Here is a 12,852-nt window from a genome sequence, read left to right as displayed (position 1 = left end):
TTCTCGTCACACGGTCTCCAAAAAGAAATGCACGTTCTTGGAAACATTCACTGCTTCCCACAGTAGCCAGTCAGGTCTGGGAGAAACCCTGCTCACCTCACTCGCCCAAGCAAGCAGCCCAGGGAACGCGCAGACAGCCAGCGGACGGAGCCAGCGGACGGAGCCAGCGGACGGAGCCAGCGGACGGAGCCAGCGGACGGAGCCAGCGGACGGAGCCGGAAGAATATGCAGATGCCTTCTGCGCAAGCGCAAGCGCAAGCGCAAGCTCATCTCTCCCGTCGGTCACCTCGGCTCGGAAGTGGGGGTGGTGGGCGGGGGCTAGGCCTGCACATGCGCCCGGCTATCCTGCCTCCAGAGTCACTTGCTACGCCGCGGTGTCGCCGGCAGGCCCCGGTCTCGAGCAACAGTGCCTACGCAAGTTTTCGCTTAGCTTCTGAAATCTTCTGTTTAAAGCGGTAATCCATTCATGCTCAAGTACCTAAAGTCTGACGGGTAGAGTTGTTCAGTGTTCTCAAACAGTTCCGAGCTGAGGGGCGGGGCGGTGAAAAGTACTTTCTGTAGAGACTCCCCGCCGCCCCACCGCAATGCGCGCAGCTTTGGACTGTCTTATACATTCGCGGAATACCCAACATGAATATCTTACTTGCGGACTGAGCACAGGACCCTGTAAATAGTGTTTCTCAAGTTACTTGTTTACAAAGGAGGAAGTGAGGAAAAACTGAAGTGGTCCAAGCCGTGCTGCTTTATCAGTGTATATCGTAGTTTAAAGACGATCCAAAAAGTGTAATTATTAAAAGGCTGTTTATTTTTGAGTCCGATGTTTTTTATCTTCATGTTGCTGGGCAGAATGCCAAAATACTGGCTGCCTGGTTCAGGGCCTGACTCCTAACCAACCTACTGACTTGGAGCTTCAGAGCCATGGCTACAGAGGAGTCAGGAGATGACAAAGCAGAGTCGGCACTCCCCTCATCAGCCAATCGGAGCAAACAAATACCTGAAAAACCTAACTATGCTCTCAAATTTACTCTCGTGGGACATACGGAAGCAGTATCGTCAGTTAAATTTAGTCCTAATGGAGAATGGCTAGCAAGTTCTTCTGCTGATAAAGTTATTATAATTTGGGGAGCCTACGATGGAAAATATGAGAAAACTCTTAAAGGTCACACTCTGGAAATATCAGATGTTGCCTGGTCATCAGATTCCAGTCGTCTTGTTTCTGCCTCAGATGATAAAACTCTAAAAATCTGGGATGTGAGATCTGGAAAATGTTTGAAAACATTGAAAGGACACAGTAATTATGTTTTTTGCTGTAATTTCAACCCACCATCCAACCTCATCATTTCAGGATCTTTTGATGAGAGCGTGAAAATATGGGAGGTGAAAACAGGAAAGTGCCTTAAAACTTTGTCTGCTCATTCTGACCCAGTTTCTGCTGTTCATTTTAATTGTAGTGGGTCCTTGATAGTGTCAGGTAGCTATGATGGTGTCTGTCGAATCTGGGATGCTGCATCAGGTCAGTGTTTAAAAACACTTGTTGATGATGATAACCCTCCTGTTTCTTTTGTAAAATTTTCTCCCAATGGTAAATACATTCTTATTGCAACTTTGGACAATACTCTTAAACTATGGGATTATAGCAGAGGCAGATGCCTGAAGACATACACTGGTCATAAGAATGAGAAATACTGCATATTTGCCAATTTTTCAGTTACTGGTGGAAAGTGGATTGTGTCTGGTTCAGAGGATAACCTGGTTTACATTTGGAACCTTCAGACTAAAGAGATTGTACAGAAATTACAAGGTCATACAGATGTCGTAATCTCAGCAGCTTGCCATCCTACAGAAAACATCATTGCATCAGCAGCATTAGGAAATGACAAAACAGTTAAACTGTGGATGAGTAACTACTAAACCCTTGAGAAATCAAGTAGTAGAACCAAACTGGCAAAAAAAAATTTTTTTAAGGTTAGGTATTTTAAAAAGATGGTCTCTCTCAATTTTGTCATGGTTTTGCATTTCTTTTTAACATTGTCTTGGATTATAAGATTTTAAAACCTGTAACCTGAGTTTACAAGGCAAGACATTGGAAAAGCAAGTCTAGATCCCAGGGCTACTGACTTTTAATCTTGAAATCTGTTACTACTTTCTTGTGGCTGTCATTGAACAGATTCCCATTCTATTCCTCTCAATGACTATTCTAGAGGATCAGTGTATTTGATAAATATTTAGAAGTAAGGCTCACAAGACAGGGTGAGTGATTAAATGAGGGGAGCAAGGGAGTTTGGAATAACTCTAAGGTTTTTGGTTTGGGAGATCAAATGAGTAAGAGAATAAGTCTGGGATGGTGGTGATTGGAGATTTAAGTGACAGCCTACATGATAGGACGTGAGACTGGATGTGGAATCAAGCCTGCAATGGGAAAAATAAGTCATGGTTGCGTTTGTTCTGGCGTCTAAAAATTTTAAGTTTTTATCAACATAAAAAGTAAAAATAAACCAGAACAAAATTAAAAATGACATTTTACTGAAAGGACTCTCACAAACTTGTCAGACTGCCCTCTTCTGATTCTCGGGGCAAGCTCAATGTCTGAATGGTGAGGCTGTGCTCTTTCATTATGTCTGACCCACTCTTCAGACCCAGTTCAGAAAGCACCACTTTGTGGAGTCATACTGCCTGCCTGACTCTAACCAGAGCTGACAGCTGAATAAGCTTTTCTTGCTTCTTTCTATAGCTTCTGTTATAAAGTTCAAAACATGTAATTTACCAGTTTGTATTGTAATGGTTTCAGCAAATTATGAGCTCTGTGGAGTCAAGTATGTTTTATTCATCTTTGTATTCTGTTTTTGTATATAGAAGGGACTCAAGTCATGTTTGATTGACAATTAAACCACCATCCCAACTTCCACTCTTTGCCTGCTTTCAATAAACTTTTGGAATCAATTCCCCATATGATTATTTTTGTTGATTAAAATGAAAAGTATCTAACCATTGCCTCACATATTAACTTTATTCAAACAGGGCTTATAAGAAATATAAAGTGGAAAATGTTTCTGCCCACTTTACCTATAGAGACATGATAAATGTGAAAAAATAATCCAGGAATTAAGTAAAAAAATAGTACAACAATCATTTAAATGAAAGCAACAAGGGCAAAACTCTTCTTTTGTATCTATAGTACCTTGTAGTGCTCATGAAATCTGATTTGCTTGACAAGTTCTAATGAATATAAGATGTTAGGGTTACTAGCAAGGTATGACTGCTAAGAAGTTAATATGTGAGGGTGCTGGGAGAACTGGGATTATATAGGGGCAGTTATGAAATTCTGGTCAAGAAATTTATATTTAACCCCCCCAAAAGCACAATTTACTGAATAGAAGACTTGACACAAATGAGAAAATACTGTTTAAATTCTTGCCACATGGTAGCATTTGTGAGCTTTGACTTAATCAAACATATAAATCTCCAAGATAAAACACTTAAAAATGCTTCTTTAGAAGTTAAAAACGGTATTTTATGAAGAAAGATTACTTACTTTCAACAGAAGTTCACTGAGATTAACTCCTGTCTAAAACACTGGTTTAGATAAGATGTAACATAAATGTTCCAAAATAATCAAGAAAAACTAATCTGCTAATATATATATGAAACAATGCTTTTTTTTGATGATAAATCTGCAAGTGATAAAAATCAAAGAGCTTGATATCTAAAAAGAGGCTACAGTCAAAGCCCTCTAAAGTATACGACAGACATAATTAACATCTTCAGGTAGACTATGATGCTGTAGGTGGAGAGGTGCACTACCTCTCACTGAGCATTTTATTAAACCAAATTCCCAAACAGCTACATATATTGCTTTTTAATCTGTTCTGACCCTTGGGGGAGAACCAGCAGTTGGGATGACTATGAGGACTTGCCATCTGTTGATCCTCATGAAGCATGTGAGAATAAATGAAATATATAAATAGAACCCAGCATCCGTACCTAAATACATGACACCGTGGCGTCCCTGTCGAAGTGTAAATAGGATATGTACCAGGTGCAAATGCTTATCCTCAACACTAATTTAAACACTAATTTAATAAGAAAACACATCTGATAGATTTCTATCATAGAGAAGTTTTGTATAAAGGTAGAAGGAAAAGGACCAGCTGGGAATTCTAAGCCACGGAGTGGGAGAGGTGGCTGTGCTGGCACCAAGCTACTCCACGGTGCTAAGATTTCAAAGTCCTCAGAACTTGAGACCAGACATCCATCATCACCCTGCCAGGACTTTTCCAGAGACTGTTCTAAAAGCCTTTGCCAGCACACACCGGACGATGGCAGAGCATGGTCTGGCTGCTTCTCAGAGCTCTTGAGAAGCACTATGGCATCTGGGGAGGTTAGTGCTCCAACGTGCCCTGGGCGGTGTACTCAGCTGGCGGTCTGTATCTCTAGAAATGAGGACCCAGGAGAGAGAAATGCAGAAGTAGAAGCCTTTTTGGCTTCTGGGAAGATGAGACTTCAGTAATAGAAGTTAAAGAAAGATATGGTACCTGACTCACTAAAGAAGAATTAAAGTGCAAATGAGTTGTCTCATTTTTCATTCTTTCATCTTCTCCAAAAAGCTGAGAGGCTGCATTTGATCTGGATCAAACCTATAAAATATAGACAAGTCATTTCTTTAAGAAAATTTATTTGTAGCTCTAGAGCAGACATAGGGAAACTCATACCACATTCTTTGTTATAGATGCTTGTTGCTGCAACACTTTCTGGATTTTCAAAATCAGCCAACATGGGTATGTCTGCTACTCTGTTTTGGCCTTCACAGCAGCTTCCTCTCTCAGACGAGCTTTCTTTTCTAAGTTCATGCTTGCTAAAGACTCGTTTCTTTTGGCAGCCTACAGTGAAACAAATTTGAACAAGTGATTATTGATGCCAGTTTGGGGAGGATGTCATTACCTTGCACCGAAGCTGCCAGGCTGTCGCGGGCAGTACAGGCGTGGAGGGCCTGCTGTGTGCGTACTGGGCACAGCACTCCCCTCCATGGGGACTCTTCCTAGTGCAGTAGCCCATCCGCCCGGCACAAGAGAGGAATGGCACACCTCCACCTCCTCCCTCCTGGCTTCTTTCTTTAAATCTTCTAGCCTCTTTTCTCCCTTTATAATTAATTCCTTTGTCTTTCTCTTTTCCTCTCTTTAGTATTAAATATCTTCTCATTTCCATTTCTGTCCCTTTTTTTCTCCTCTCACTTTTCTTTGTTGCTACCATTTCTCCTCCCCCAACTCATTTGTATACTTTCACACCCCTCTGGTTCCTTACTCCTCTTTTACCATGAACATTCAGCTTGGAGGATCCCAGACTTGACCAAATACCACCACCAATGACTCCAACAGTGTCTGCCCTGCTACTCCGTCCTCTGAGAGCAAACAGCAGGGAGGGAGGCAAACAACCTCTTCCCTTGTTTCCCTATATGACTTGTTACACTTCTGTGATGCTTACATAAACAAACCAGTTTCAAATATTTTTACCAGAGAAGTGAATACCACCCTACAAGGTGGTATTTTCTTCTATCTGTGTGATTTCACATGTAAAGAATCTGGTACTGAGAAGGGAGGAGAATGAGAAGGGTAAACTGGTGGAAAGGACAAAACATACAATGGCTAACTTCTAAATCACATGAAGTTCAAAAGTTCTTCATTCCAGTAGAGTTGACCAACTTTTTAGTAATGGATAGTTCCATAGAAGAGAAGTGACACAATTTTATGGTTCAGAAGAGGAGAGGAACTCTATAAATTATACAGCATAAACCCTTGGATGAGGCTAGAGGAGATCTCAGGGAGTGATTTCTTTCTGGAGTATTTACACTCAGCTACTATAATTAAGTAGACACAAGCAATGTAGATTTCTCAGAATTCTAGAAACCTCCATGTCCTGTCCACATGCTTCTGTAGGTTTCAGTCTGAGAACTAAGCATGAGAGGTCAAAGAGGGAGACGGAAGAAGTACTGAAGTGGGGCAGGAACAGAGCTGTCAAGGGAACTTCACCCAGGCCTCCACACTTGCCCTTTGTGCTCCCATCACGTCAGCCTAAATGGTCAGTACTTCCCATGCCAAGACTCCCAAAGAGGGCCAGAGGGTCATTTCTTTTACTCTGGACTCACTGGGGATAAGGAAGTCAGTTACCACTGGGCCTGTGGAAGAACCCTTTTAACATCTGATTAATAGGTATAAGACATTTCTCTCCACATGGAAGCTGTGATATATAGAATTAGACATGGAATTAAAATAAGGGTTTGATCAGTACTGCTGCATATAAAAATAACTACTTTAATCACAGAATAGTACAGTATGCAGTTTGGTAACTGGCAAACTTGGCTCTAAACTTTGGTCTTGCCACTTATTAGCTGTGAAACTTTGGGGAAATTATTTAACATCTCTAAGCTTCAGGTTCTTCTTTTATAAAACAGGGCTAATAAGGGAACATACCTCTTAGGTTCCTGGGATTAGTGTGGTGATAAATGAGTTTAACAGTATCTGCTATAGAATGAGCACTCAGTAAGTGGGAGCACTTTCACTACCACCTCAATTAGACAGGTCAGGGTGCAAACTATGGCTCTGCCATTAGGGAGATGTGTGACCTTGGGTAAGTTTTACTAGAGCTTTCTAAACTATGTTTCCTCATCTAAATGAGGTCCTAATAATAGCACCTATCTTGCAGTGTTGTTATGAGGTTCAAATAAGATAACACCAAGATACTGGAACAGTGAGTGTTCACTTAGTGATAGCTATTAATAATGATCTGATTCCTGGACTTGAATTCCCAGGTACTGCTTAGGAACTTGGATACTATTGGCCCAGTTTGGCTGAATGTCAAGTAAAGAAAGCTCACCAGGACTAAGGCAGAGTGAGGATAAATAAGCCCAGGTACTGAGAGTGCTTTAGAGACATGCAAGGAGTTGTCCTTAAATATGCCAGGGTCATAGTTCCTGTCTCACATTACTCATGACATCTGTGTTAACTAAACATATTTTTTTACTTTACACAAACTAATTTAATCCTCCCACCTTGCCGAAGTTAGGATTTGCTATTTATCTTCAGGCATGATACCCCAGGTTTGATCCTAATGTATTGTTTTGTTTCTTATCATTTCTCATGTGGGAAGTAGCCTCCTCTTCACAGAGAATAAATACAAGGGTCAACCCCTGACTTCCACTAGGTCTTCTGTGGAAAATACACAGAAATAGAGAGGATGTCCACTCTCACCTTCTTGCCCTCAATAATCATCAAGATGCATCCTGCCACTGTCAAAGCAATCATCACATAGCTGATCTTCACCCGGATCTTGTTCTTTGCAGCATCGAGCATCTCAAACCTGGTAATACAATGAGATCATGAGAGCAAGTTAACTTTCCTCCTTCTAAAGTTTCCAGAAGGATATAAATCTCTGTGTCTCATAAATCAGGAGTAGAGTAGTGCCTATCAATATAAAAAAGGAGGTGGGGCCTAGAGATCTTGTAGACTTTGGGGAGGATGGAGCATTTTCACCATTCACTTTATACTTCTATATAAAACACAATAAGGGGGTGGAGATCAAGATGGAAGAATAGAAGGATGTGGAGCACCTTCCCTGACAAATACATCAAAAATACATCTATGTGTGGAACAATTCTCACAGACTAGCCAATGAACGCTGGCAGAAGATCTCATACAACCAAAGCTGCAAGATCGATCGCCACGTAACCAGGTAGGACAAAAGAAAAAAAAAAAGGAATCAGGACAAGACCTGCACCCCTGGGAGGGACCTATGAAAGGGGAAAAGTTCCCTCACCCTGGGAAACCCCCCCCCCCACCAACTGGGAGGTCCATTAGGACAGAAAAGAGAGCCTCAGAGGCAGTCTGTGGCTTGTGCAGTGCAGTGCGGCAGCCGGCTTGCAGGAGGCAGGACAGACAGAGACCAGCAGAACACAGTACTGGCCAATCTGCTGCACTTCCCAGGTCAAGATGTGGGCCTACTAGGGTGCGCAGCAGCTGGGTGCTGAAAGTTGGGCTTCAGTGAACAGACCCAGAGGAGGATTTTGTTTGGCTGCCTGGAGACAGCCCAAAGGGCCTGGAGTGTGATCTGGGCCACAACTGGGGATGTGCACAGGATGGAGCCTGGGTCCGCCATAGAAGCCTCATTGTTAACACATGCCAAGGTAGGGGTGTGGCCCAGTCACAGCAGCCTCACACTCAGCGTGTTCAGAGCGGGTACAATTCAGTCGCTATGAGCTCTGGGAGCATGCAAACACCAGCTGGTTGCCCACACATGGAAGGAGGGCTGAAATCTGAGCAGATTTCCAGTGGGTATGGGAATATCTGTGCTAATTACTGGTTCTCCATAGCTGATGTGGGTCCAGCTCCAGCAGCAATAGGCTTTGTGTGTTCACACACGTGGAAGTGGGGCTGAAATCAGAGCCAATTGCGGGCATTATGACAGTGGAGGCGGGGCTGAGGACAGTGCCAAAAGTGTACTTTGTGGGTGCATACAGTGGGTGACATCACAGAGCACAGAGACAGCTCCTGGCAAGGAATACACAGTGGCTCCTTTCCCAGCATAAGTGCTCTAATCCCACCCACCTCACACTATAGCTTACAACTGGATTTGAAGGCTTCTACACCAACAACTGGGGAGCAGATTCTTCCCCTGGCAGGGCTGTGACAACCAAAGAGCCAACATCCAGTGCAGGCTCTGGTCACCACAACACCAATCACATCCCCATCAAGGAGATAATGACCAGCACACCCTGAGGAAAGTCATGGCAGGCATCCATACCAAAAACAGCCCTTGTACCAAAAACATGGGACTCATGCAGGCTACACAGAGATGCTCCTACATAAAAATAGCCCTTCAAGACCACAGTAGATAACTGTTTCCCTTAAATTCATAGGTTCAGAGAAATATAAGTAAAATGAAAATAAAGTTAAAAGAATAAGAGAAATCCCCTGAAAGAACAATGAAACAGACACCACCAGTCTACCAGATGCCAAGGTCAAAAAGGAGATAAAACAATGCTTAAGGAATTAAGAAAGGCTATCAATAGAAATGCAAATCATTGTAACAAGGAACTATAAAGAGGAGCCAATCAAAATTAGACAATTGCCAAGGTGAAAACCAAGCTTAAGGCAATAAATAGCAAACTGAATACTGCAGAAGAATGAATAAGTGATCGAGAGGATACAATAATAGAAATCACTCAGTCAGAACAGCAGACAAAAAGACAAATGGTTAAAGAAAAAAAATGAAAGGAACATATGAGACCTATGGGATAATACAAAGCATGCCAATATATACATAACAGGGATCTCGGAAGGAGAAGAAAGAGAAAAGGGGATTGAAAATGTATGGAAGAAATTGTGGCAGAAAACTTCCCAAACCTAAAGAAGGAAACAGATATCCAGGTACCAGAAGCACAGAGGGCCCTAGACAAGATAAACCCAAACAGACCTACACCAAGACATAACATAATTAACAACAAAAGTTAAAGGGAGGAGTCTAAAGGCAGCAAGAGAAAAACAAAGAGTTAGTTACAAGGGAGCCCCCATAAGGTTATCAGCTGATTTCTCTACAGAAACATTGCAGGCCAGAAGGGAGTGGCAAGATATATCAAAGTCCTGAAAGCAAAAACCTGCAACCTAGGATATTCTATCCAGCAAGATTACCATTTAGAATAGAAGAAGAATGACAGAATTCCTCAGATAAGCAAAAACTAAAAGCATAAAGCAACACTAAACCTATCCTAAAAGAAATACTGAAAGGTCTTTTCTAAATAGAAAAGAAGCAAGAATTTATAGGAAAGGGAAAAATCACTATAGGAAAAGAAAATATATAACAGGACTGTAGATCACCTAAATAAGTCAGTATATAGATTAAAAAAATTTTTTGTGAAAGCAATTATAATTACAATGAACAGCAAAAGGATAAACATAAAGATGTAAAATAGAATATCTAAATCATAAAATACGGAGGAGGGGAATAAGAAAATGTAGATTTTTTAGAATGTGTTTAAGCTTATATGATTAATAGTCTAAAGCAGGTAGATATAGTAATGGGTTAACATACTTGAAAACCAGGATAACCACAAATCAAAAACATACAACAGATTCACAAAACCCAAAAAGAGAACTCAAGCATAATAAAAAAGAAACCCTTCAAAGCGCAAAAGGAAAAACAAAAAGACAAAGAAAGGAATAAAGAAGAAATACAAAATCAACTGAAAAACAAGGTTTAAAATGGTAATAATTTAAGGCAATTAATTACCTTAAATGTCAATGGACTAAAGGCTCCTATCAAAACATACAGAGTGGTAGACTGGATGATAAAAGCCTACGATATGCTGCCTACAAAAGATCCACTTCAGGGCAAAAGACTCCATAGAATGAAAGTGAGAAGAAGAAAAAAGTAATTGCATGTAAACAGAAATGACAAAAAAGCAGGGGAAGCAATACTCATATATGACAAAATAGACTTTAAAACAAAGGCCATAAAAAAAAGTAAAGACACTATATAATGATAAAGGAAGAGGATATTATACTCATTAACATATTTAACATATATACACCCAATACAGGTGCCCCTAACTACATAAAACAAATACTAACAAACATAAAGGGAGAAACTTAATGGTAGGAGATGTCAGCACCCCACTGACATCAATGGACAGATCTTCCAGGCAGAAAATCAGTAAGGCAACAGAGATCCTAAATGACACAACAGAACAGTTAGACTTAATTAATATTTTCAGGACACTACACACACACACCCAGAAAGAATACACATTCTTTTCAAGTGAACATGAAACATTAACTAGGGTAGACCACATACTAGGACACAAAACAAGCCTCAACAAATTTAAGAGGGTAGAAATTATTTCAAGCATCTTTTCTGACTACAACGGCATGAAACTAGAAATCAACCACAGATGGAGAAATGAGAAAAAAAAATGACTCCATGGAGACTAAATAAAATGCTACTAAAAAACCAATGATGAAATCAAGGAAATTAAAAAGTACCTTGAGACAAATGACAATGAAGACAAAACCATACAAAGTCTATAGGATATAGCAAAAGCAGTCCTGGGAGGGAAGTTCATAGAGATAGGGCCTTCCTCAACAAAAGAGAAAAATCTCGAATAAACAACCTAACCAACCAACTAAAAGAATAAGAAAAAGAAGAACAGACAAAACCTAAAGTCAGCAGAAAGATGGAAATAAAAAAGATCAGAGAGGAAATAAAAAAGAGATTAAAAACCCAATAGAAAAAAATCAATCAAACCAAGGGCTGTTTTTTTGAAAGGATAAACAAAATCGACAAACCTCTGGCCAGGATCACCAAGAAGAGAGAGAACCCAAATAAACAAAATAAGAAATCAAAGAGAAGAAATAACAACCAATACCACAGAAATACAAAAAGCCGTAAGAGAATACTATGAACAATTATATGCTAACAAATTGGACAACCAAGAAGAAATGGACAAGTTTCTAGAAACATACAGCCCACCAAAACTGAATCAAAAAGAAATAAATAATTTGAACACACTGATCACTAGAAGTGAAATAGAATGTGTTTTTTTAAAAAATCCCTGCAAACAAAAGTCCAGGACTGGATGGCTTCAGTGGGGAATTCTACCAAATATACACAGAAGAACTTATACCAATCCTTTTCAAACTATTCAAAAAGACTGAAGAGGAGGGAAAACTCCCAAAATCATTCGGTGAAGCCACTATCACTCAACACCAAAGCCAGACAAAGACACTACCAAAAAAGAAAATTACAGAGCAGTATCTTTCATGACTATAGATGCAAAAACCCTCAGCAAAATATTAGCAAGCCAAATCCAATAACACATAATAAAGATCACACATAATAATAAAGTTAGATTCATCCCAGGGTCAGAAGGATGGTTCAGCATACACAAATAAATCAGTGTGATACACCGTTTCAACAAAAGAAAGGACAAAAATCACATGATCATGCTAATAGATGCAGAAAAGCATTTGTTAAAATTCAGCATCCACTCATGATAAAAATTCTCACCAAAGTGGGTATAGAGGGAACATATATCAACATAATAAAAGCTATTTATGACAACCCACAGCCAACAGAATACTCAATGGTGAAAAGCTGAAAGCCTTCCTGCTAAAATCTGGAACAAGACAAGGATGCCCACTCTCACCATTTATATTCAACATAGTATTGGACATCCTAGCCATAGCAATCAGGCAAGAAAAGAAATAACAGGGATTCAAATTGGAAGGGAAGAGATAAAACTGTCATTATATGCAGATGACATGATACTATATATAGAAAACCCTAAAGACGCCACACAAAAACTACTACAACTGATAAACAAATTCAGCAAGGTAGTAGGATACAAGATTAATATACAGAAATCTGTTGCATTTTTTTACACTAACAATGAACTATCAGAAAGAGAAAGTAAAAACAAAGATCCCATTTAAAATCACACAAAAAACAAATAAATACATAAAATATCTAGAAATAAATCTCTCACCAAGGAGGTGAAAGATTTATATGCTAAGAACTATAAAACATTGATAAAGGAAACTGAAGATGATTCAAAGAAATGGAATGATATCCCATGCTCTTGGATTAGAAGAATTAATATTGTTAAATGACCATACTACCTAATGCAATCTACAGATTTAATGCGATTTCTATCAAATTACCCATGACATTTTTCACAGAACTAGAATGAATAATCCTAAAATTTATATGAAACCACAAAAGACCCAGAATTCCCAAAGCAATCCTGAGGAAAAAGAACAAAGCTTGAGGCATAATACTTCCAGACTTCAGACAATACTATAAAGCTAC

General features: G+C 39.8%; 2 protein-coding genes across 2 annotated transcripts in view; one reads left to right on the top strand and one right to left on the bottom strand.

Annotated features, from left to right (window-relative positions):
* Positions 1 to 463: 463 nt before the first annotated feature.
* On the top strand, positions 464 to 2,940 carry WDR5B (WD repeat domain 5B). The gene has a single exon (XM_010970897.3). The coding sequence runs from the start codon at positions 919 to 921 to the stop codon at positions 1,909 to 1,911; it is 993 nt and encodes a 330-aa protein (XP_010969199.1). The 5' UTR covers positions 464 to 918; the 3' UTR covers positions 1,912 to 2,940.
* Positions 2,941 to 4,655: 1,715 nt separating this feature from the next.
* The window catches only part of FAM162A (family with sequence similarity 162 member A), a 30,280-nt gene continuing 22,083 nt past the window's right edge, over positions 4,656 to 12,852 (bottom strand). The window contains exons 4-5 of the mRNA XM_074364618.1: positions 7,242 to 7,350; positions 4,656 to 4,877 (exon numbers count right to left, since the gene is read on the bottom strand). Of these exons, the coding sequence (XP_074220719.1) occupies positions 4,785 to 4,877; positions 7,242 to 7,350 (202 nt within the window). The 3' untranslated portion in view covers positions 4,656 to 4,784. The remainder of the gene's footprint in view (positions 4,878 to 7,241; positions 7,351 to 12,852) is intronic.

Source organism: Camelus bactrianus, chromosome 1 (assembly GCF_048773025.1).
Source record: "Camelus bactrianus isolate YW-2024 breed Bactrian camel chromosome 1, ASM4877302v1, whole genome shotgun sequence".
Taxonomy (NCBI): domain Eukaryota; kingdom Metazoa; phylum Chordata; class Mammalia; order Artiodactyla; family Camelidae; genus Camelus; species Camelus bactrianus.
The sequence above is the reverse complement of the archived record's forward strand: the minus strand, read 5'-3'. Positions and strand labels throughout refer to the sequence as shown.